At 41.7% G+C, this 25,215-nt stretch overlaps 2 protein-coding genes across 3 annotated transcripts in view; one reads left to right on the top strand and one right to left on the bottom strand.

Moving 5' to 3' along the window:
- The window catches only part of ODF2L (outer dense fiber of sperm tails 2 like), a 110,762-nt gene that overhangs the window by 61,985 nt on the left and 23,562 nt on the right, over positions 1-25,215 (bottom strand). The gene's annotated exons all lie outside the window — the stretch shown is intronic.
- CLCA2 (chloride channel accessory 2) overlaps positions 7,061-25,215 on the top strand; it is a gene marked incomplete at both ends in the record, with an annotated part of 53,193 nt that continues 35,038 nt past the window's right edge. The window contains 7 exon segments of the mRNA XM_080655177.1: positions 7,061-7,124; positions 7,127-7,161; positions 7,165-7,195; positions 7,198-7,274; positions 7,277-7,477; positions 8,366-8,503; positions 24,230-24,380. Coding sequence (XP_080511303.1) covers positions 7,061-7,124; positions 7,127-7,161; positions 7,165-7,195; positions 7,198-7,274; positions 7,277-7,477; positions 8,366-8,503; positions 24,230-24,380 — 697 coding nt within the window.

Here is a 25,215-nt window from a genome sequence, read left to right on the forward strand (position 1 = left end):
TGATGGAGCTGGGTCCGATGCAGCATTAGGCTAGTTGTAGTCCATCAGTCCATTGTGTGGGGTCCACATGGCTCTGAGCCATGTGGGTGAATGCAGGGAAGCCAGAGCAACGCCTTTGTTTAGTAGATTAAATATCTTAAATCTTCTGGTGCTTGCAGTGGCCACTCCTACTCTGGCCAATGACCTGTTCCCAGGTGTGACTGACAGACAAGTTCCTTTCTTATGTCACCCAGACTTTACTGGGCATGCATCTAAACAGTTTCCTGGCAAAGCTGCACAAATGAATGCCTATAATATCTGGCCTTCCCTTTGCTCCTTTCCAGTTATTAATAACTAGGTTAAATTACGTGGTATTGCTCAGTGTGGCTCAGTAGTTGAGCATTGACCTATGTCCCAGGAGGTCACGGTTCAATTCCCAGTCAGGGCACATGCCCAGGTTGCAAGCTCAGTCCCTAGTAGGGGCTGTGCAGGAGGCAGCCAATTAATGATTCTCATCATTGATGTTTCTATCTCTCTCTCTCTCCCTCTTCTCTCCTCTCTGAAATCAATAAAAATATATTATTTTTAAAAATTGCAATGGTATCAATTTGACTACAGATAACTACAAATTTCAGATTATTTTCCTGTCATTGTTTCTAATTTTATCTCTGTTGTCAACATTATACCAGGCACCTTTGGGCAGTCAAATAAATACTTAATGATTTTTCTCTTATTAAGCTTATGAGCTGAAAGGTTTTTATTTCACGTCCACAGCAAAATTAGTTAGTGCAGATGGAAAAGAAACTCCTAGAAAGCTGAAGAAAAGCTAAATGAAGATAATCAAAACTGTTTGCTGAGCTCTGAACATCTTCGCTGAGCTCTGAACATCTTCACTGTCTCACCTGCATCCAACAATAAGCCCCTCACTGGCCCCTGCTTCTAACCTTGGCCTCCTCGCAAAAAATTGGAAGTCTGAAAGTCAGATCAAATCTATTGTGTCACTCCACTGTGCACTAGACAGGACCTCCATGCCATTGCTCCCTCCAGTCCCAGGACCCTCTCTTAGGCAACTCTCAGGGCTCTCTCCTGTGCTGACTCCCCTCCAGAAACCCTCCAGCCTCAGGGCCTTCCCACTTGCTCTTCCCTCTTCCTGAATTATTTCTCTCTCAGATATATGTATGGTTCCTTCCTTCACTCCAATAATCTTATCTGTGAGGCCTACCAGACCACCTGATACAAAATAGCAACCCCCAACTTCCACTCTCTCATTTCCTCCTGCCCATTACCTGATTTCTTATTCTCCACAACACTTTCACTACATATTCCATTATATTTGTTTGTTGTCTCTCTCCCTTCTCTGGGAAGTAAACTTCACCAGAACAAGGAGTTGGCCCATTTCATTCACTCTTATATCCAGCACTTAAAACAGTGCCTGGCATCAAGTAGAAACACAGTTTTATCTTTTTAACAGCTTTCTTTGGGTAGATTGGACACAATTTAATTTTTGAATAAATGAATGAATGAATAAAAAAAAGAGAGAAATAAAAGTTAAGGAAGCATTCCCCAGTTGTGTAATATACAACCTTGGGAATTACTTGCTTGAGGCTACAAACTGGAGGTCATTAAAATAATCTTATCATGGCTCACATATGATCAATATTAGCAAGAAAAAAGCTTGAATTTGAGGCAGAAGCTTTAATAATAGTGATTGTGACTTTTGAGATTTAAAACCTATATGTGTTGTTGGGTGTTGTTTTTTTAAGTCTACTCTGTAGTTGTTTCTTTACAAAGAATAAACACTGGGGTCACCATATGATGCATAAGTAATAGAATATTTTTTCCCTGAGTTCTAAAGAAAACACAGGCCTTTCCCATCAGATAAAAAAAATATACTTAAAGACTACAAAGACTGCCACTTTTTGGTGAAAGTGCTGTGATCACCAAGTACATCCCTGAATGTTCCCTGGGAGCCCTTCTGATAGAGACACTCCAACTGTGTGGTTCAAGGACCAGCAGCCTGAGCAGCACCTGGGAGTTTGGTAAACCTGCACTATATTGGCCTCACCTTAACCTACAGAGTCAAAATCTGCATCTGAACAGGTGATTCTTAGATACTTTAAAACTCGACTCAAGTATAAGCCCTGACCTGGTTGCTCAGTTGGTTAGGGCGTTGTCCCCATACACCAAGGTTGCAGGTTTGATCTCTGAAAGCAACCAATGAATGCATAAATAAGTGGAACAACAAATCAATGTTTCTCTTTCTCTCTCTCTCCCTTCCTCTCCCTAAAAATCAATTTTAAAAATACTTTAAAAACACTACTCTAAATAGCACTCTTGAAGGGAAGCTCCTGCAGATTAATTTTGTCTGGAGTTTTTTCTGGAAATTCAGAGCCCCAGGTACCTGCACCCCAAGAACAGAAGGGGGAGCCCTAATGCCCCAATTGCCAGATCTTTCAACTGGTTGCTGTTGCTTTCTGCTTTGTGTGGTTAAATGGAGTATCAGAAGTAGCAGAGGAGAGGAAGGAAAACCAAAAGACCTGATGCCCTTTGGGGGTGGAGTTGGGGCAGCGGGGAATTCTGGCAGAACCCGTGGGCTTCAGAGACTTACTGAGGTCAGAATCAGAGCAGGAAGAAAACAGGAGGGGAGACTAGGAAAACAGTTCAAATTCTGTGCTTCTGCTTTCATTTATTGATCTCTGAGTCTCCCTGGTTATTTTTCATCTCTTTAAAAAAGTTCCCTTACATTTCTACTTTCTCTTTCTTTTTTTCTCTGCAACATGATGATAGGAATAATGATAACATCTTATCTCGACATGATGCTATTACAATCCGATGTAACAGATAAAGGATTTTATAGGAGGCAGTTTTATGCCCATTTGGCAAATGAGGAATATTCCACATTTTCTTTATTGGCTTATCATTAAAAGTAGTTCTTGTTTCCCATTTATTTTGGCAAACTTTGGAGGGTTTTTTTTAATGTACAAAGTCATCTGCAGAGTTATTGCCACAGTGAGGGTGAGGAGGAGGCTTCATAGCAAAGGCCTGGAGGTAAAAGGCTGCATGGGGAGAATTCAAGAAACTAGAAAGGAAGTGTAAGAGCTCCATGCTTTGGCATTGTGGTGAGTGAGGAAACACAAAACACTTCCTGAATCCCATCTGGACCATGCACTTCACTCCTTTGCTTTGAAAATGAGTACAGTAGTCCCCTCTACCCACAGGGTGCAGCCAAGCCCTCCCTCCAGTGGATGTCTGAAACTGGGAACAGTACTGAACCCTAAGTATACTGTGTGTTTTTTTCCTATCCATGCATATCTGTGATAAAGTTTAACTTATAAATTAGACATTGTAAGAGATTAACAATAACAATAAAATAGAATAAGTATAACACTGTACTGTAATAAAAATTAGGTGAATGTGGTCTCTCTCAAGATACCTTACTGTACTGTGCTCACCTTTTCATTTAAAGGAAGCACTTTATGGCTTCTCTTTGGCATATCCAGATTGCCAGAATCACTACTCTTGCCATTGTGGGACCATTCTTAAGTAAAATACGGATTACTTGAACACAAGCACAGTGATACTCTGACAATCAACCTGAAACCAAGATGACTCCTAAGTGACTGGAGGGTAGGTAGTGTACACAGCATGGAAACACTGGACAAAGGGATGATTCACCATCTGGGCAGGCTGAAGCGGGACGGCATGAGATTTCATTACGCTCCTCAGAACGGAGCACAATTTAAAAGGTATCAATTTATTATTTTTGCAATTTTTCATTTAACGTTTTCAGACCAAAGCTGACTGCAGGTAACTGAAACCGCATAAAATGAAACCATGGATGAAGAAAACGGGTAAGGAAGGTATGAAATGTGTCTTCTGGGTCCTTGGCAAACTTCAGTTTTTAGATTCTTAGTCTTAACAGTTTGTCTCACTTCCATTTTCATTTCTTTCAAAAACTAAAGTGGCCATAAATCTTGTAGCCCAGCTACACAAGTCCAGCCTCTCCTCTCCTCTTCTGAGTGGGATTGCTGCAAGAACTGTAACAAAAGCCTGAGAGGTAAAAATCCACAGCTTTTTTTGGATTCCTCAGGACGTGAAATTGCCTGACTTCCCTGACACCGGATACATATTTTACTCACTTTGGTTGTGGGTCTCCCCCAGCAGACTCTATAAAAAGAAACAGACAGAGAGGCCTTTTGGGAACAGGTTGAACTGCGCCATCAGAGAATGAACAAAGATGTGCTTTAGATTCTTTAGTTACTGAAACTGAATAACTTATTTTCTTAAAATCAGATAAGAACAGAGCAAATGCCTATAGTTTCTACAACATTGAATAAATGCTTAACATTGTATTCCCATTTTTTTCACTTCAAGCATATTTCATTTCTTCGATATAAAATCTAAGGACATGAGCATTCAGATCTAAGGGCGTGAATGTTTTTTGAATGAAAGGATAAGTTGTTCTTTCTGTTCTCAAAGTCACACTTTATCAGAAGTGGATACTCTGCTCAGGAATGACGCTTAAGTCACTTAGTCAAGTCAGTTTTCCCCTGCAGGGTCAGCCTGGCCAAAGGAGAAGGCAGTAAGAAGAGATCTTCAATAGGCCTGGTTGCTGACAGCAAAGAAGGGTTCTGAGGGTAGGTCAGAACAGAGGTGGTGGGAACAGGCTTTCAGGAGTGAACGTGACTCTCCCAGGGAATAGGTCAGTGACTGGGAATCTTGTAAGGGACAGATGATGAAAGTGGAATACAGTCAAGTGGCCAGACCTGGGGATTGGGTTCCAGAACCAAGGAAGCAAAAAGCAGATAGACAGGAATGAATGTCTCCACCCAGGATAAGCAAGGCCTGAGTAGCTTGTTTAGGTTTCAATGCAGGTGGAGTTGAACAAGATTGTTCACTTATGTCTGTTCCTTTTAAAGCTGCATGCACTCTATAGCCAATATTCTCACACCCACATTTTAGGGGAGCCATTATAACTGTCAATAAGTGAAGAGCCCAGGTGACATGGCTCAGTGTTTGAGCCTCTCAACCTATGAACCAGGAGGTCAGGGCACATGCCTGGGTTACAGGTTCAATCCCCAGGGGGGACGTGCAGGAGACAGCCAATCAGTGATTCTCTGTCATCATTGATGCTGCTATCTCTCCCTCGCCGTTCCTCTCTGAAATCAATAAAAAAAATATTTTTTAAAAGAGAATAAGTGAAGAGGACTCAGTCCTCAATGACTCCTCAACCAGTTAACTACTTACACAAGTTGTCATGGTGGCAAGAAGGAACTCTTCCCTTATTCTTGGCCAAAAGCTACTTTCACAGTGTGGCTTACGAGTTGAATATTTAAGCATATTTCTTAATAATAATGTTTTCTTAAAGTCACAAGAGATTGGCATAAGAAAATAAACTGCCAAGGAAAGTTGAAAATAAAGAGCGTTGTTCCATTCATTGAGTCACAGTTATAGGTAAAGCCTTTGGACTTGCCACACCTGTGGATTTCCATTCTGCAGACACAGTGAGTGAGCAGGAAAAACCCACAGCTGGGAATTAGCCACTGAAAACAAGACAGCTAAGCTGACTTCTGAGCTGCAGAGTGAGCAACTTTGGCAGCAAGTGATGACCAGCGACATTCCATTCTCCTCCACACCCAGGGGAGCACCAGTACCAAAGAGCTTCTGCCAAGAGGGAGCAAGAGAAAAGGTCCAGAACAGAAACACCTTCTGGAAGGGATACCATCAAATAAGGGCAGGGGGAGTATTGTCACACTATAATTCATGGCTCCTTCATAATCTGGCTTTTATTTACTTCTCCTGACTCCATTTATTCAGTCAACACATATTTACTGCGAGTTTACTGAGCTAGGTGCTGAGGAGGTAGCGATCAAAACAGAGTCTCCTCTCTCACATGCCCTTCAGCAGGAAGCAGACAACCAACTGCACAGTATAAATGTGACATCATAACCATAAACATGCTTCAAAGAAGAGGGGTCTGATGCTATGAAAGAAGGGGTTTGAAAGTTAGGGAGTTCCGGGCCAGAACTGGAATTTGAATGAAAGCAGGTGAGAAGCGCTGAGAGAAGAGGTTCTAAACAGAGGGACAGCAAGAGAAAAATAGCCTTCAATACCCGTCAACATTACAGCTCTTAACATTTCATTTTTAGTTTCTTGAGAACATGAGTGAACCATGATATAGTAAAAAAACAATGGAATTTAAAGTCAGTTGGTCTCATTCTTGCACTATGGCAACACTTTTACAACCTTGCACAAGTTACTTAGATTTTCTGAGCCTGAGTTTTGTCATAAAATTGGAGCAATAAGACCCATCACACAATAAATGCTAGTCCTGCTCCCATTGGCTAATTTTCATAATCCCCATGAGACGGTGCCTTCATTGAAAAAGTAAAAACTATACCTGCATCAGGGAATTTACATTGAAGTGTGTTCATTTGTAAACTCTAAAGCATTATGTAATGATCAGGCATTATTGATCACTCATAAAATAGTTGAGAGGCCTACTTCAATCCAGAACCTGTAATAGGTACTGGAGAAATGGAGGGCTGACTGAGGCAGAGTCTCGCCCTCAGGAGAGAGTTGCTGAAGGAGAAATTCATTCTTTTCCCAGCTTCAGAGGAAAGAAGGCAGCCAGGGCAGAGGGACAGGCCTCTGCGGTCTGCTCAGGCATCCAAGTTCCCGGCACTTGGCGCTCCCTGGGGGGATACCTGATACCCTCCCCCAGACATTAGCTGAGAGCTTGCCCAGACTATCTGACCCAAGGCCCTGGGCACAGGGCTGCAGAATGGATTTCTAAATCTTCAAAATAACCAGACAAAGGAATCTTAACAACAAACAAAATATGGCTCGAGTGCAGCGGTGAAGTAGTTGCGCTGACGGATGGAGAAGGCTGTCAAGGATAAGGAGAGGAAAATCATTATAGATTTTTGTGTTTCTAGAGAAAGTGGATTGAACAATCCAGATTCTCTCATTTCCAGCCCAGCCACCCAGGCCTCTCTCTTTCAAGCTCCTTTTGTCTTATTTTCCTCTTCCTTCAGAGAAATATAAAACAAGTATGAGGTGGAAGACTTATTGCCCAACTATGATTCAGGAGAAAGCTCAGCCACAGAACAGGCACGTGTGGCATTGCCTAGAGAAAAATGACTTGTAGAGGCAGGTCTCAGATCCACCCCTGATTTGGCATAGAAGGCACCTCCTTCACTACAAGTTCTAGGACCTTCAAGTTCAGAAGGAAACTATTTTGCCCTGTCATCTGGCACAATGCATCTAGCAGGACCAGTGTGAGTAAACCAGTTGGAGGCTTCTCTACAACATGACGCACAGGGACAAAGCAGATACTGTTTGCCGCCTAAAGATTGCGGCTCTCCTGGTGGCTCTAAGTCCAAAACTCCTATTCCTGGGAGCTGGAGTGCAGCTTCGAGACAACGGATATGACGGGTTACTCATTGCAATCAATCCTCAGGTGTCTGAGGATCAGAACCTCATCCAAAATATCAAGGTGAGTGGCAAATATGAAGTCAAATTCATTATCTCATTAGAACAGACCTGTAGCCTTCTGTAAGGAGCTAACAACTTTGTCTAATTTGTAATTTGAGCCGTAAAGAGAGCAGTGTTTCTGAAAGATTGCACCAAACGTTATAATTATGGGCACGCCAGTGTGTTCACCTAATTCTGTGCAGTCTCAGTTCACACACTGTTGATCTAGTCCTCTTTTATTTTTTGTTGTTGATTACTACTAATTTTAGTGTTTTTGTGTTCCTGCATGACTGTTTTGGGGAGCAACTTAAGAAATAATGTACTGTGACAACAACGACCAGATGTTTGATGAATAAGCATGGTTTCGTGCTTATTAAAATCATGTGGTTGGATTCCCTCCTGAGGGTGAGAATTCTCAGACAGAAAGAGTGGTAGTCTGGATAGAGTGCCAAAGAGCAAAGTTCTTTCTTTTTACCTGAATGTTCTCTAATTGACTATTTTCACCTTGCAATCAGGAAGGATCACAACTCCATTACTCATGAGCCTCCTTTCGTTAATGCTTTAGTGAAATTAGTAACATTTATAAGGTGTGGTCTTGAACATGTCCACAGGTGTAACATGAAAAGGATTTGTTTGGTAAAAGCTTAAAAACCTTTCACAAAGTTGGAAAATTATATAGGCAAGCCCAGACACCTAATTACTGTCCTAAAAATCTCTTCCAGACAACCATTTAAGTTTAGTTTGTTCCTAAGCTTGCACAGTCTAATGCTGTCTCTAATAGAAACAGGCTCCTTCAAAATATTTCCATTATTTGTTACTATTACTTTATTCAAGTATGACCAGCAAACTCAAACATAAAGGACTTACAATGATAAAGGATAAAACAAGCTTTTCTTTTATTTGGTTATAGGAAATGTCAACTGAAGCTTCTTTTTACCTGTTCAATGCTACCAAGAGAAGAGTGTTTTTCAGAAATGTAAAGATTTTAATACCTGCCACATGGAAAGCTAATAATTATAGCAAAGTTAAACAAGAATCATATGAAAAGGTAAGAATTCAGTTTCATTAAATGAGCTTCAATCAAGGGTGGGAGGGTGAAACAACCAAAATATACTGTGTTCAAACTTTAAAAGTGAGAACTTAAGCAAAAACAAATCATTGATATTAATATGCAAATAACATTTTGGGAAGATTGTTAACCACAAAATATATAGATATATAATAAAGGAGTACAAATTTTGCACTAAAAGGTAAGCAAAATGCCATTGCTCAGGTAGCCTCTCAGATTTCCTTACTTTGTAACCTACAGGATATTTCCTGAAATTTCTGGTTAAGGACCCAAAACTACCTTTGAGCTGTAAAGGGAACAATTCCAATTATGGCTATCTTTATAATATGTTAGGGCAGTAAACATGCATGTCCATAGAGAAACATTGGCCACCCATGCACATAAAAATATGACCGTCTTCTGCCAGAGTGTAAATTAGGAAAATTTCACATTACCTCATATCTAGGACAGCTTTCAAGGAGTATGTTGATAAGAAGGAAGGCAGAAAGTGGGGAGAGGTGGGATGGCTATTTTCTCTTTTCCAACCAAAAAAGGACTCTGATAAGCTATAAATTATAGTTAAACATCCATGATGATGACTGGCATATACTGGTGTGCATGCTATAAATAAATGGTAAGTAAATCTGGTAAATCACTGAAGTTATTGTGAACAAGAGCCATGGCAACTGCCAGTAGGCGCAGAAGCGGAGGCATTGAAAACATAGCTCAGGGCTCCAGCAATGGAGTGGGTTCGAGATCTGTAACTACAGCTCAAACAGAAGGACTGGGACATATGCCACCATTTCCCCTCTGCTCATTTGTGTCATTGGTATGAAACTTCCTAAGCCTGTTTTAATTCTTAGCCCTCCTTTGAAGTTACTCTCTCCGTAATGGAATGTTATAGCAATCTAGATAGGCACCTCAGCGTCCTGAAGAGGTTACAGAGGCTCTGAGAAGCATTTGATTTATGACCAGAGGAAAGCATTTTGCAATTCTTGAGCATGAATGTACGAGAGATGGAGGACCTGGGATAAACTAGAAAGAGAGCTACTGTTTTTTAAGCTGCAACTAAGTGCCAGGAATTCTACACATACATATTGTTTAATTCCCCCACACCCTAAAATTGGTTGCTGTTATCACAAATTGGGAAATTGAGGCTCAAATAAATTAAGGATTTTGTTTCAAGTCAAACAGCTAGTAAATTTCAGAGCCACAATTTGGATCCATGTCTATTTGATTCCCAAACCCATGTTCTTCGCACTAAGCTATGTTGTCTCTAGCTTTCTATACAGATGGCATTAACCAGTTTGGCCACCTGTGGAACAAAGAAGTATTGGAGATAATCAACCCCTAAACCAGGTAGTATTCCTGATCCCAATGAAGAAATAAATAACGAAAGCAAAAATGAGAATATGATTGAACAGAAAGATAAAGAAAATAATAGTCATTGAAGGCTGTTCATATATCTGTTGGATACCAATTTCTTTAACCTCATAATATCAGTTAAGGCAACACTTAGTGGATAATAATTATGCGCAGTATCCGTTCTAGGCACGATGGAGGACTCAAGGACAAGCAAGGTGATTCCTGTGAATCTAGTTTCATGTAGGTAGGAAGGAGGGGAGGAGAGAAAGGGTTAGGAATAGTAGGGAGGCGCTGGGTTACTATGGTCTACAAGGTAGAAAGTTAATCCTGAACAGCCTGAGTATTCCATCCTATGCAAAGCACTTTCTCTTTTGCTTCAGGACAAATTTCAGGAAATAGGAATGAGATTTTGTCCAAATGACAAGGGCATGACATCTGTTGCTTTTTTGTAGGTGTTGCCTTGCATCCCCATGACATGTTTTATATTTGAAAGTTTACACCTTGATCCCCTTTATCCATTTCCACATCCCAACCCCCCTGTCCTCTGACAACCACTAATCTGTTCTCTGTGAGTCTAGTTTTGTTTTTTAGATTCCACATATAAGTGAAATCATGCAGCATTTGTCTTTCTTTCTGACTTCTTTCACTTAGCATAATGCCTTCCAGGTCTATCCATGTTGTCGCAATGGCAAGATTACATTCTTTGTTATTTCACTGTGTGTGTGTGTGTGTGTGTGTGTGTGTGTGTATTATATATATATACTAGAGGCCCAGTGCATGAAAATTCATGCACTGGAGAGGAGGTCCCTCAGCCTGGCCTGCCCCCTCTCACAGTCCAGGAGCCCTCAGGGGCGGGAGGTGATCTGGCGATGAGGGGAAGGCGATGCCCCATCACACCTCTGCTGCTGTAATAACATCTATAATAACAAAAGCCTAATGCATGTCCTTTCTTCCAGACAAAGCCACGATGGCGGTGGGGGCCAAGGCAGAGGCAGCCCCCACATCAGCGGGGGCCAAGGCCCTTGCACGAGTTGGGCCTCTAGTATATATATAATATCTTCTTTATCCATTCATCCTTTGATTGACACTCAGGTTTTCCCCCCATATGTTGGCTATCCTATCTAACAAAGAGGGAATATGCTAATTGACCCTCAAGCCATCCAAAGATGGTGGCCCCCACAGCCAATAAGGAGGGAATTGCTAATTGACTGCCATGCCCTCAAAGATGGCAGTGCCCACAGCCACAAGATGGCAGCACCCATTCCCCTCAGCCCTGCCAGGGTGGCAAGCATGTGGCAAGGCTGGGCCCACCCCCAGGCAGGCCTGGCCACTCCACATGCCTACCTCTGGAGTCCCTCAGTCCCCCCTCAGTCCCCCAGCCGGCTCAAGGCTCAGGCAAGCTTCGGATGGCGGCTACCCGGCTGCCCAGGCCTGCCTGAGGCTCAGGTAACCAGGGCTGGCCGAGGCTTGCGCTGCCAGCAGTGGCGGCAGCAGAGGTGTGATGGGGCATTGTCTTCCCCTGATCGCTAGGTCACCTCCTGCCCCTGAGGGCTCCCGGACTGTGAGGGGGGCAGGCCAGGCTGAGGGACCGCCCCCCCTCCAGTGCATGAATTTTCATGCACCAGGCCTCTAGTTGTAAATAATGCTGAAATGAACTTACAGTTCATCTTTCAATTTAATTAGTGTTTTCATTTTCTTCAGATAAATATCTAGAATTGGAATTGTTTGATCATATGCCAGTTTTAGTTCTCATTTTATGAGGAAACTTAATACTGTTTTCCATAGTGATTCCACCAATTTATATTCCTACCAACAGTGCATAAAAGATCCCAGGTTTTTAGAGCCGCATCAATTGTTATTTCTTGTCTTATTTTATAACTAGAGGCCTGATGAATGAAAATTCATGCACTCAGGAAGAGGTCCCTTAGCCTGGCCTGTGCACGCTCACAGACCAGGAGCCCTCAGGAGTGGGTCTAAGCCGCAGTCTGGCCTCACTCTGTAGGAGGCGACTTGTGGGCCAATCGGGGGACAGGCGCGGCTGGCGAGTGGCCAGCCTCATTCCCTGATCACCTCTCTGCCACCGCTAGTTGCTGCTGCCCGCTCCCCCGATTGACATCCCCTCCCTTTGCCGCTGGCACCTGCCTTGGTTGGCCTGGAGCCACCTGTTTGCTGGCCCCATCCCCCGCTGACTGGTCATTCTGCCGTTTGGTCAATTTGCATATTAGGCTTTTATTATATAGGATGACCATCTGACAGGTATGAGGTGATATCTCATTGTGGTTTTGAATTGCATTTTTCTGATAATTAGTTATGCTGAGCATTTTTCATGTGCCTATTGGCCATCAGTATGTCTATGGGAAAATGTTTATTCAGATCCTTTGCATATTTTTAATCAGATTTTTTTTGTTATGGAGTTGTATGAGTTATTTATATATTTTTATATTAACCACTTATTGGATATACTAGAGGCCCGGTGCACGAAATTTGTGCATGGGAGGTGTCCCTCAGCCCAGCCTGCACCCTCTCCAATTTGGGATCCCTCTCACAATCCAGGACTGCTGGCTCCCAACTACTCGCCTGCCTGCCTTCCTGATTGCCCCTAACCGCTTCTGCCTGCCAGCCTGATCACCCCCTAACCACTCCCCTGCCAGCCTGATTGATGCCTAACTGCTCCCTTGCCAGCCTGTTTTCACCTAACTGCCCTCCCCTGCAGGCCTGGTCACCCCTAACTGCCCTCCCCTGCAGGTCTGGTCACCCCTAACTGCCCTCCCCTGCAGGCCTGGTCCCCCCCACCTGCTCTCCCCTGCAGGCTTGGGTCCCTCCCAACTGCCCTCCCCTGCAGGCCTGGGTCCCTCCCAACTGCCTTTCCCTGCGGGCCTGGTCCCTCCCAACTGCCCTCCCCTGCTGGCCATCTTGTGGTGGCCATCTTGTGTCCACATGGGGGCAGGATCTTTGACCACATGGGGGCAGCCATCTTGTGTGTTGGAGTGATGGTCAATCTGCATATTACTCTTTTATTACATAGGATAGAGGCCTGGTGCACGGGTGGGGGCCAGCTGGTTTGCCCTGAAGGGTGTCCCAGATCAGGGTGGGGGTTCCCTTGGGGCGTGGGGCGGCCTGGGCGAGGGGCCTGTGGTGGTTTGCAGGCTGGCCACACCCCCTGGCGACCCAAGCAGAGGCCCTGGTATCAGGGGTTTATTTATCTTCTACAATTGAAACTTTGTAGCCTGGAGTGGAGCCAAGCCTTCTGCTTGCTCTGTGGCGGCAGCCATTTTTTTTTGGATTTATGTATCTTCTATAATTGAAACTTTGTAGCCTTAAGCAGAGGCCTGGGCCGGCCAGTGTGTGCGGAAAGCTTGGCTTCCTCCATCTCCGGGGGCAACCCTAGCCTCCTGCTCTTTCCAGCTCCGTGGCTGCTGCCATTTCTGTTTGGATTTATGTGTCTTCTATCATTGAAACTTTGTAGCATTGAGTGGAGGCCTAGGCCGGCAAGGGCAGGCGGAAAGCTTGACTTCCTCCATTGCCAGGGAAACCCAAGCCTCCCTCCTGCTCTCTGTGGCCGTAGCCATCTTGGTTGGGTTTATTTGCATATTCGCTCCTGATTGGCTGGTGGGCCTGGCTTGTGGGCATGGCTTGTGGGTGTAGCGGAGTGATGGTTAATTTGCATATTACTCTTTTATTAGATAGGATGGTTTGCAAATATTTTCTCCCATCTTGTAGGTTGCCTTTTGTTTAACTGACGGTTTCTTTCCTTCACTGTGCAGAAGCCTTTCAGTTTGATATAATTTATTTTTGCCCTTGTCTTTAGAGTGAGATGTCCCCTCCAAAAAAAACACCCAAAACTACTATGTATTACATTCAAGTCATTAATCAATGTTGAGTTAATTTTTCTATGTGGTGTAAGATAATAATTCAGTTTCATTCTTTTGCAGGTAGCTGTCCAATTTTCCAACACCATTATTGAGAGATTGTCCTTTCCATTGTATATTTTTGCCTCCATTATCAAAAATTTATTGACCATATATGCATGAATTAATTATGGGCTCTTTATTCTGTTCCATGGATCTATGCGTCGATTTTTATACTGATACTATTTTGATTATTACTATATCTTTGTAGCATAGTTAGAAATCAGGATGCATACCTTCACCTTTGTTCTTTCTCAAGACTGCCTTAGCTATTCAGGGTCTTTAGTGATTCCATACAAATGTTAAAATTATTTGTTCTAGTTCTGTGAAAAATGCTATTGGAATTTTTATAGGGATTGCATTGAATTTATAGATTGCTTTAGAGAGTATGGACATTTTAACAATATTAATTGTTCCAAAGTATGAGCACAAAATAGCTCTGCATTTATTTGTGTCTTCAGTTTTTTTTGTTTGTTTGTTTGTTTGTTTGTTTGTTTTTATCATTGTCTTATAGTTTTCAGTGTACATGTTGTTATCCTCTTTGGCTACTTTATTCCTAGGTATTTTATTCTTTTTGATGTATTTGTAAACGGATTATTTTCTTAATTTATCTGATAGTTTGATAGTATATAGAAATGCAATCAATTCTTACAGTAATTTTGTATCATGCAACTTTATTGAATTCATTTATTCGTTCTAACAATTTTTGGTGGAATCTTTAGGATATATATATATATATATATATATATATATATATATATAGTATCATGTCATCCACACATAGTGCTAGTTTTACGTTTTCCTTTACAATGTGGATGCCTTTATTTCTTTTTCTTGCCTAATTGCTCTGGCTGGGACCTGTAATAGTACTAGTATGTGGACTAAAAATCGTGAGTGCAAGAATTCTTATCTTGTTCCTGATCTTAAAGCAAAAGCTTTTAACTTTTCACCACTGAGTATGATGTTAGTTGTGAGAGCTTATTGTATGTGGCCTTTATTATGTTGAGGTACATTTCCTCTATACCAACTTTATTGAGAGTTAATGTTTATCATAAATTGACGTTGAATGTTGTTAAACATATTCTTTGCATTTATTGATCATGTTATGATCATACGATTTTTATCTTTCATTTTGTTTTATTGTGGTGTCTTACATTGATTTGTGGATGTTGAGAAATCCTTGTATCCCTGGAATAAGTCCCACTTGATCATGGTGTGTAGTCCTTTTAATATATTGTTAAATTTGGTTTGCTGATATTTTGTTGAGGATTTTTGCATCTATGTTTATTAGGTATATTTTCTTTTTTTGTGGAGTCCTTGTCTGGTTCTGTTATCAGGGTAATGCTGGCTTTGTAAAGTGTTTCCCCCATTTCAATTTTTTTTTGGTAGTGTTTGAGAAGAATAGTTATTAAATCTTCTTTGAATGTTTGGTTGAATTGATCCATTAAGCCATCTGGCCCTGGATTTTTCTTTGTTTGGAGGGTTTTGCCTACTTATTCAATCTTCTTACTAGTAATTTGTCTATTCAGATTTTCTATTTCTTCATTGTTCAATCTTGAGAGATTGTATGTATCTAAGAATTTATCCATTTCTTCTAGGTTGTCTAATTTGTTGGAGTATAATTGTTCATAGTAGTCTCTTATGATCCTTTGTATTGTATTTCTGTGGTATCATTTGTAACTTCTCTTACATTTCTTATTTTATTTGAGCTTTTTCTCCCCTCTTGCTATCTTTCTCTCTCATCTCCATCTCTCTTTCTCTGGTAAGTCTAGTTTAAGGTTTGTTAATTTGGTGTATCTTCTCAAAGAATCAGCACTTAGTTTTATTGATTTGTTTTTATTTTTATTTCATTTCCATCTTATCTTTAATATTTCCTTTCTTCTAACTTTGGATTTTGTTTGTCCTTCTTTTCTATTTCTTTTAGGTGTAAACTTAGAATATTTATTTGAGGTTTTTCTTGTTTCTTAAAGTAGGCTTGTATTGCTGTGAACTTCCCTCTTAGAAATGCTTTTGCTGCATCCATAGATTACGGGATGTTGTATTTCTGTTTTCACTTTCTAGGTATTTTTTCATTTTTCCATTGAGTTCTTCAATGACCAAGTAATGCTTCAGTAGCATGTTGTTTAACCTCCACATGCTTTTTCCAATTTTCTTCTTATAATTGATTCCTATATTTATACCATTGTATTTAGAAAAGATGCTTGTCGTGATTTCAGTATTCTTGAATTTATTGAGAATCGTTTTGTGGCCTAACATGATCTATCCTAGAAAATGTTCCATGTGTATTCTGCTTCTTTTGGATCAAAAGTTCTGCACATATTTATTAAATCCATCTTAATAGATCTAAAATTTTCTTTAAGACTGATGTTTCCTTATTGATTTCTATATGGATGATCTCTCCATTGATAAAAATGGGGTGCTAAAGTCTCTACTATTATTGAATGCTGTCAATTTCTCCCTTTAGGTATGTTAATATTCACTTCATATATTTTGGTACTCCTATGTTGAATGCATATATATTCACAAATGTTATATCTTCTTGCTGGATTGGCCTCTTTATCATTATGTAATGCCCTTTGTCTTGTATTACAGTCTTTGTCTTTTTAAAGTCTTTGTCTTTTTAAAGTCTTTGTCTTATATGATTTGATTTTTAAATTTCTATTTATATGAAACATTTTTCCCATCTCTTCACTCTCAGTCTGTGTGTCTCCTTACATCTGAAGTAAGTCTCTTGTAGGGAGCAAATAGACACATTTTATTTATTTACCCATTTATCCATTCTATGTCTTTTGAATGGATAATTTAGTCCATTTACATTTAAGTAATTATTGATAGATATGTAATTACTGACATTTTGTTAATTTTTTATTAGCTTTTTTATAGTTTCTCTGTGTTCTTTTTCTCTTCTCTTGCTCTCTTCCCTGTGGATTGATCACTTTATTTGATATTATGCTTACACTAGAGGCCCGGTGCATGAAATTCATGCACAGCCGGTGGGGGGTGTCCCTCGGCCCAGCCTGCACGTTCTCCAATCTGGTACCACTCGAGGGATGTCCAACTGCCCGTTTAGGCCCAATCCCGATCGGGCCTAAACAGGCAGTCGGACATCCCTCTCACAATCCAGGACTGCTGGCTCCCAACTACTCACCTGCCTGCCTTCCTGATTGCCCCTAACTGCTTCTGCCTGCCAGCCTGATCACCCCCTAACCACTCCCCTGCCAGCCTGATTGATGCCTAACTGCTCCCCTGCCAGCCTGCTTGGCCCTAACTGCCCTCCCCTGCAGGCCTGGTCACCCCTAACTGCCCTCCCCTGCAGGCCTGGTCCCCCCCCCCAACTGCTCTCCCCTGCAGGCTTGATTGCCCCCAACTGCTCTCCCTTGCTGGCCTGGTCCCTCCCAACTGCCCTCCCTTGCTGGCCATCTTGTGGTGGCCATCTTGTGTCCACATGGGGGCAGGATCTTTGACCACATGGGGGCAGCCATCTTGTGTGTTGGAGTGATGGTCAATCTGCATATTACTCTTTTATTAGATAGGATGGAGGCCTGGTGCATGGGTGGGGGCCAGCTGGTTTGCCCTGAAGGGTGTTCTGGATCAGGGTGGGGGTCCCCTTGGGGCGTTGGACGGCCTGGGCGAGGGGCCTGTGGTAGTTTGCAGGCCGGCCACGCCCCCCCGCAATCCAAGTGGAGGCCCTGGTATCTGGGGTTTATTTATCTTCTACAATTGAAACTTTGTAGCCTTGAGTGGAGGCCTGGGCCTGCCAGGGTGTGCGGAAAGCTTGGCTTTCTCCATTGCCGGATAAACCCAAGCCTCCTGCTCTCTCCGTGGCTGCAGCCATCTTGGTTGGGTTAATTTGCATACGCGCTCCTGATTGGCTGGTGGGCGTTGCTTGTGGTGTAACAGAGTGATGGTTAATTTGCATATTACTCTTTTATTAGATAGGATTCCTTTCTCATTATCTTTTGTGTATCTGCTATGGGTTTTTGTTTTGTGGTTACTATTAAGCTCACATAGAGCAGGCTATATCCATAAAACAGTCTGCTTTAAATTCATAGCAAGTCATATTTGAGCGCATTCTAAAACTCTACTACCCTTGCCACATTTTATATTTTTGATGTCACATTTTATATCTTTTTATTTTATGCATACCTTAACTAATTACTATAATTTTAGTTAATTTTACTACCTTTTTCTTTTAACTTCATAATACCTTTATAAGTGATGACTCCATTGCTTCAAGTATATATTTACCTTTATCAGTAGGATTTTTACTTTCATGTGTTTTCTTGTTATTAATTAGTGCCATTTCTTTTCAGCTTAAAGAAATCCCTTAACATTTCTTATAAAGATAAATTAGTGGTGACAAACTTCTTTGGATTTGCTTTCCTGGAAGACTTTATTTCTTCTTGAATTCTGAATGATAACCTTGCCGATAGAGTATTCTTGGTTGAAAATTAATTTTTTTCAGCACTTTGAATATGTCTTGCTGCTCCCTTCTGGCCCATAAAATTTCTGCTAAAATATCTTCTGATAGCCTTATGGAGTTTCCCTTGTATGAAATAAGTTGTTTTCTTTTACTGCTTTCAAAATTGTCTTTATCTTTTGCCACTTTAATTACAATGTGTCTTGGTGTGTATGTCTTTGGGTTTACCTTATTTGGAACTCTATGGGCTTTCTGGACCTAGATGTCTGTTCACTTTCCCAGGTTAGGAAGTTTTCAGCCATTATTTCTTCAAATACTTTTCTGACCCATTTCTCTCTCTCTTTGCCTTCTGTTTTAATGCAAATGTTATTCCTCTCAATGTTGTCCTATGGGTCTTTTAAGCCATATTGACTTTTTAAAAATTATCTTCTCTTTGTGTTGCTCTGCTTGTGTGAGTTCCAATGCTTTATCTTACAGATCATTGATCTGTCATTCTGCTTTATCCAATCTGTTTTTGAACCTCTCTAGTATATTCTTCAGTTCAGTTATATATGCTTCAGTGCTATATCTTCTGTTTGATACTTTCTTTTATTTTCTCTTTCTTTGTTGAAGTTCTCACTATGTTAATTCATTCTTTTCCCAAGTTTGTTAAACAACTTTATGACCATTCATTTGAATTCTTTATCAGGTAGATTACTTATTTATATCATTAAGATTTTTCTGAGGTTTTGTCTTATTCTTTTATGTGGAATATATTACTTTGTTTCCTCACTTTGTTTAACTCTCTGTTTCTGTGTATTAGGCAAGACAGCTACTTCTCTCAGTATGGAATGAGTGGCCTTGTATAGGTGATGAACCTTATTATTTAACTTTGCCCTAGCTCTTGGTTGTCTCTTAAACCTTTGTGATGTTTACACAGACTGATTTATTCTTAATAGGTCCCCATTGTTGAGGGGGTGGCAAGACCTGTCAGTATCTCAAAGATAGGAATCTTATTTAGCACCTAGTTTCAAGTCCATTGGAAGCCAGACTCTCAGGCAGCAGCTTTTAAAGTACTTGAATATATCCACAATCATTAGCCCTGTTGGTCTCCAGATCAGGAGATCTGGAAGTGTTTCCTAGGTGATGCTGGCTGTCTTCAGTAAGGCAGCAAGAAACCCTTAACTGTCATGCCTGGGCTTCAGTGATGCCTCGAGAAAATGTCTTGTCTGTGTGTGCACATACACACATGCTGCCTTTAGGGAGGGAGCAGGAGGATGCTGTGATTGCTAGTGCCTGCAGGCCCCAGCCAGGGAGTGGGAGAGTGTTGCAACTGGCTTTGCTGGTGACTCTCTGCTCATTTTCCCCAGCCAGGGAGTGGTTGAAGGTTGCAACCCCACTCTCCCATTTCAGCAAGGTGGTGGGACAGTGTGGAAACTACTCACCCTGCCTGTCCTAGCAATGCAGTATGTATGTGTGTTGGGGGGTGGGTAGGGGGTAGGGTGCAACACCCATTCTCACCACTTGTGCTAGTAGGGCAGGTGGAGAATGCAAAAATAGGATCTTCCAGTGCCTCCATCTCCAGAGAGAGTTTCAATTATTCTCTGCTCCATCAGCAGGTGCTTTAAGATTAGTAAATGACTCTCCTTCTCATATAGTCTAGGCACTTTTCAAACTTCTTCTTTTGCACTGGGTCCCCAGACAAATGAGACCTCACGTGAGCCCTTTAAAAGAAGAATCTCAGTTCCCTAAAGCCCTTTGGGCCCCTTGGACATCATCCCCGTTGGTTTTCTAAGCCAGACATATGTGGGGCTTGTCTCTCCAGTGCAGATCCCAGGTGCTGGGGGTGTGATGTGAAGCTCTTGCCTCCAGGGGAAGTACCAGATTGGTGAGATCTTCCCTATCGTGTGTCACTACATTAGAGATGCTTGTCTCTGCTTCCCTACCCAGATCAACGTGATCCTTTTATCTTTTCTTCATGGAGGAGCAGTTTAGTTTGCAGATCTTTTTGGAGGAAAATGGCCCATATGTAGCTATGATTCTATGTGTCCATGTCCAAGGGAGGAGGCTAGTTCTGCATCTTCCTGTGCTGCCATCTTGGACCCCCATCTGAAGGTGGCACAGCTCAGTGCAATTTCAGAAAATTTTAATCTGGGAAACTGGGAGGGCAAATGGAAGAAATTAAACTCTCTGGAAATTTGATAAACTTTTAAAATGTAGATTTTAAAAAAATTTTATAGGGGTGACATTACTCAACATGAACATATAGTTTTCATGTGCATGTTGATTTTTAATTTACAAAATCTGTATATAGGACCATGTGCCCACCACCCAAAATCAAATCTTCTCCTGTTACCACATATTAGGACCCCTTTCTTCCTCCACCCCCCTCTCCCGCTGGCAACCACCACAATGCTGTTTATGTTTATAAGTTTCAGTTTTATATTCCACATATGAGTTAAATCATATAGTTCTTAGCTTTTTCTGTCTGACTTATTTCACTTCGCATAATGTTCTCAAGGTCCATCCATGTTGTAAATGATGCTATTTCATCCTTTCTTATGGCAGTGTAGTACTCCATTGTGTATATATACCACATCTTTTTTATCTAGTCCTCCATTGTAGGATACTTTGGCTATTTCCAACTTTTGGCCACCATGAATAATGCTGCAATGAACAAGGGATGCATGTATCTTTGCATATAAATTATTTCGAGTATTTTGGCTATATACCCAGGAGTGGGATTGTTGGGATATATGGTAGCTCTATTTTTAATTTTTTGAGAAATCGCCAGAGTGCATTCCCTAGTGGTTGTACCAGTCTACATTCCCACCAGCAGTGAATGAGGGTTCCCTTTTTCTCACAACCTCTCCAACACTTGTTGTTGCTTGTCTTGTTGATAATGGCCACTCTAGCTGGTGTAAGGTAGTTGAACATTTTATGGACTTGACCCCAAAGGCAAGGGAGGTAAAGGCAAAAATAAATGAATGAGACTATATCAAACTGAAGAGCTTCTGCACAACAAAGAAATGGACAACTAAACAAATAGGCAGCCAACCAGATGGGAGATGATATTTGCAAACAGTATCTCTGACAAAGGTTTAATTTCCAAAATATGTAAAGAACTCATAAAACTCAACACCAAACAAATAAGCAATCCAATCAAAAAATGGGCTGAGGACCTGAAAATACACATCTCTTAAGAAGACATACCAGGAGAAACCAAGATGGCGGCATAGGTAAACATGTAAACTGCTGCCTCGCACAACAATTTCAAAACTACAGCTAAAAGACAAAACGGACATCATCCAGAACCATAGGAAGGCTGGCTGAGTGGAAATTCTACAACTAGAAGGAAAGAGAAAAGCACACGGAGACTCACAGGAGCTGCAGAAGGCAGAGGTACAGAGGCATGCGTACAAGGAGAGGGCTAGCAACTAAGTACAAGGCTGGCTTTCTCAATCGGGCGGGAGACAAAAGCTCCCGACTGCGCTGAACTCCAGTTCCGGGCGAGACTCTGGGGACCCAGACTCATTCGGGGAGAAACTGGACTGTCTGGCAGTGGGTGAAACTCGAGGGTGGCTTTCTCTCAGAGGTACTTGCAGTGATTACTGTGGGACACTGAGACCCAGGGGCCTCCTACAGCAGGGCAGATGGGAAGCCATTGATGTTTGCTCTGCCCTGAGACTCCGCCCCATCCAAGCTGAGCACATAGGCTTTTGCAAGTCTTGTCTCATAAGGGTGTCTCCAGCACAGAAGTTCTCCCATCATAGACACAGCTGATCCTCACAGCCAATTGGCCTGGAAGTAATTTCCTCCCAGTGATACCAACAACAATCAAGGCTTAACTACAACAAGACTGTGCACACAGCCCACAAAGCGGTGCACCAAGAGTGTCCACCTCAGGTAACTGGGGAGGTTGAGCCACTGGGCCCTATAGAACACCTAGCATACAAAGCCACTCTATCAACTCAGGGAAGCAGCCAAAATGCAGAGACAAAGAAACAGGTCACAAATGAAAGAAATGGAGGAAAACAAACGACTGGATATAGAGTTCAAAACCATGGTTATAAAGTTTTTCAAGAATTTTCTAGAAAAGGCCGATAAATTTAGCAAGAACCTGAAGGATATGAAAAAGGACCAACTAGAAATTAATACACTGACTGAAATAAAAAATAATATACAGAGATCCAACAGCAGACTAGAGGATCGCAAGAATCAAATCAAAGATTTGAAATACAAAGAAGCAAAAAACACCCAACCAGAAAAGAAAAAAGAATCCAAAAATACGAAGATAGTGTAAGGAGCCTCTGGGACAACTTCAAGCATACCAACTTCCGAATTATGGGGGTGCCAGAAGAAGAGAGAGAGCAAGATACTGAAAACCTATTTGAAGAAATAATGACAGAAAACATTCCCCACCTGGTGAAAGAAATAGACTTACAAGTCCAGGAAGCGTAGAGAACCCCAAACAAAAGGAATCCAAAGAGGACCACACCAAGACACATCATAATTAAAATGCCAAGAGCAAAAGACAAAAAGAGAGAATATTAAAAGCAGCAAAAGAAAAACAGTTAGTTACCTACAAGGGAGCACCCATACGATTGTCAGCTGATTTCTCCACAGAAACTATGGAGGCCAGATGGGAGTGGCAAGAAATATTCAAAGTGATGAATAGCAAGAACCTACAACCAAGATTTCTCTACCCAGCAAAGCTATCATTCAGAATTGAAGGTTAGATAAAGAGCTTCACAGATAAGAAAAAGCTAAAGGAATTCATCACCACCAAACAAGTATTATATGAAATGCTGAAAGGTATTCTTTAAGAAGAGGAGGAGGAAAAAAAAGGTAAAGATAAAAATTATGAACTGCTATTACAAATACATATCTATCAACAAGTGAATCTAAAAATCAAGTGAATAAAAAATCTGATGAACAGAATAAACTGGTGAATAGAATAGAATCAGGGGCATAGAAAGGTATGGACTGACAATTCTCAGGAGGAAAGGTGTGTGGGGGGTGTGGGAAGAGACTGGACAAAAATTGTACACCTATGGATGAGGTCAGTGGGGGGCGGTGTAAGGGCAGAGCGTGGGATGGGAACCAGATGGAGGGGAACAATGGGGGGAAAAAAGAGGAACAATTGTAATAATCTGAACAATAAAGATTTATTTTTTTTAAAAAAAGAAGACATACCAACAGCCAATCTATACTAATAATAGAGGAATAAGCAAATTGTCCAGGATGCCGTCACATAACGACCAAGCAGGACGGGGGTGGGGCCGCGACAGCAAGCTCTCAGCATGCCTGTGCCGGGGGTCCCAAGGGCACGGAGAGGAAGGGAGAGCAGATAGGCAGTTAGTGGGATCAGTCCAGGAGGGGAGTGCAGATAGGCAGTTAGAGGGATCAGTCCAGGAGGGGAGTGCAGATAGGCAGTTAGGGGGATCAGGCCAGGAGGGGAGCGCAGATAGGCAGTTAGGGGGATCAGGCCAGGAGGGGAGCACAGATTGGCAGTTAGGGGAATCAGGCCAGAAGGGGAGTGCAGATAGGCAGTTAGGGGGATCAGGCTGGCAGGGGAGAACAAATAGGCAGTTAGGGGGATCAGGCCAGGAGGGGAGAGCAATTAGGCAGTTAGGGGAATCAGGTCAGCAGGGGAGCAGTTAGGGGGCATCAGGCAGGTGAGCGGTTAGGAGCCAGTGGTTCCAGATTGCTAGAAGGATCCCAGATTGGAGAGGGTGCAGGACGGGCTGAGCCCGCCCCACTCTGTCATGAATTTTATGCACCGGCCCTCTAGCAGATATATGAAAAGATGTTCAACCTCACTGGCAGTCAGAAAAATGTAGATGGTTTTTAAAGTGCCAGATAATTTTGTTGATATTTAGTTATGAATGCATTTTAAATTCCATCTATAAGGCACTTAAAAATATATTTTTAAATTTGAATATACTTCATACAGTAAAATGTACTGTTAAAAGTATTTTAATGTGTATATGTTTATGTCACCAACATCACAGTTGAGCTATAGAGTGTTACAAGGCATTTCTTTTAATTTAGGCAAATGTTATAGTGACTGCTTGGTCTGGGGCACATGGAGGTGATCCATATACCCTACAATATAGAGGTTGTGGAAAAGAGGGAAAACACATCTATTTCACACCTGAATTTCTACTGAATGATGACTTAACAGCTGGCTATGGACCACGAGGTAAGAAATAGACATTTGCCATTACTTTTTACAATATTCTGGGCTTAGTGCTGAAAATGACTCAGAGAACCTGAAATTTGCTGAAGATTTACCCTATGGTTGGGAGATAGATCACACACTCATGAAAAAATGAGGAACAAAGTGGGCCAGAAAGAATTAAGCACCAGGTTAATGCCCCCGACAGTTAGTACTGTAAAAAATTAGTGAAAGGAGAAAACATTTTGAACTAAGGATGGTCAGAAATGGCTTCATTGAGCAGAGGATCTTCAAGGTTGAATGTCATTTTGATAAAAGGAAAAGGGGGAGAGAACAGTGGAAATAGTATGGATAAATTTGTTCTAGCAGAAGAATCCATGGCATATTTAGACATGTGAACAGCAGATCCTATTAATGGGGCAGAGTGACTGTGGCAGTGAAGTAGCAGGTGGAAATGCTGAAATACACATGGGAGTTAGTGATGGAGAGCTTCAAGTGCCCAAATTAGTAAGTCACCACTGAAAGCTTATACTAGTAAATACAGGAGTGCCAACATCAAAGCAGTGTTTTAGGATGATGAACCGGGCTGTGAGGATAATCTGTCTTCCTCATGTCAATGAGGGAAAACTGGATAAAAGGAGAACAACTAGAGAAGTTCAGGTACAAGGCCATGAGACTGGAATGTGGAGGCAGTGAGATGGGAAGGACAGGAAAGGTAGTAATAACAACAATGAGAATTTTCCATGTTCTAGGTGCTGTGCTGTTTGCTTTTCAAATGTTATCGTGTTTAATCCTAACAACTCTACATGATGAGAGATGTTCCAGCAGGGAAAAGGAGAAATAGAGGTCTGGAGTGCTA

The sequence above is a fragment of the Plecotus auritus genome, assembly GCF_963455305.1.
Source record: "Plecotus auritus genome assembly, chromosome: 2".
In the NCBI taxonomy this organism is placed as follows: Eukaryota; Metazoa; Chordata; class Mammalia; order Chiroptera; family Vespertilionidae; genus Plecotus; species Plecotus auritus.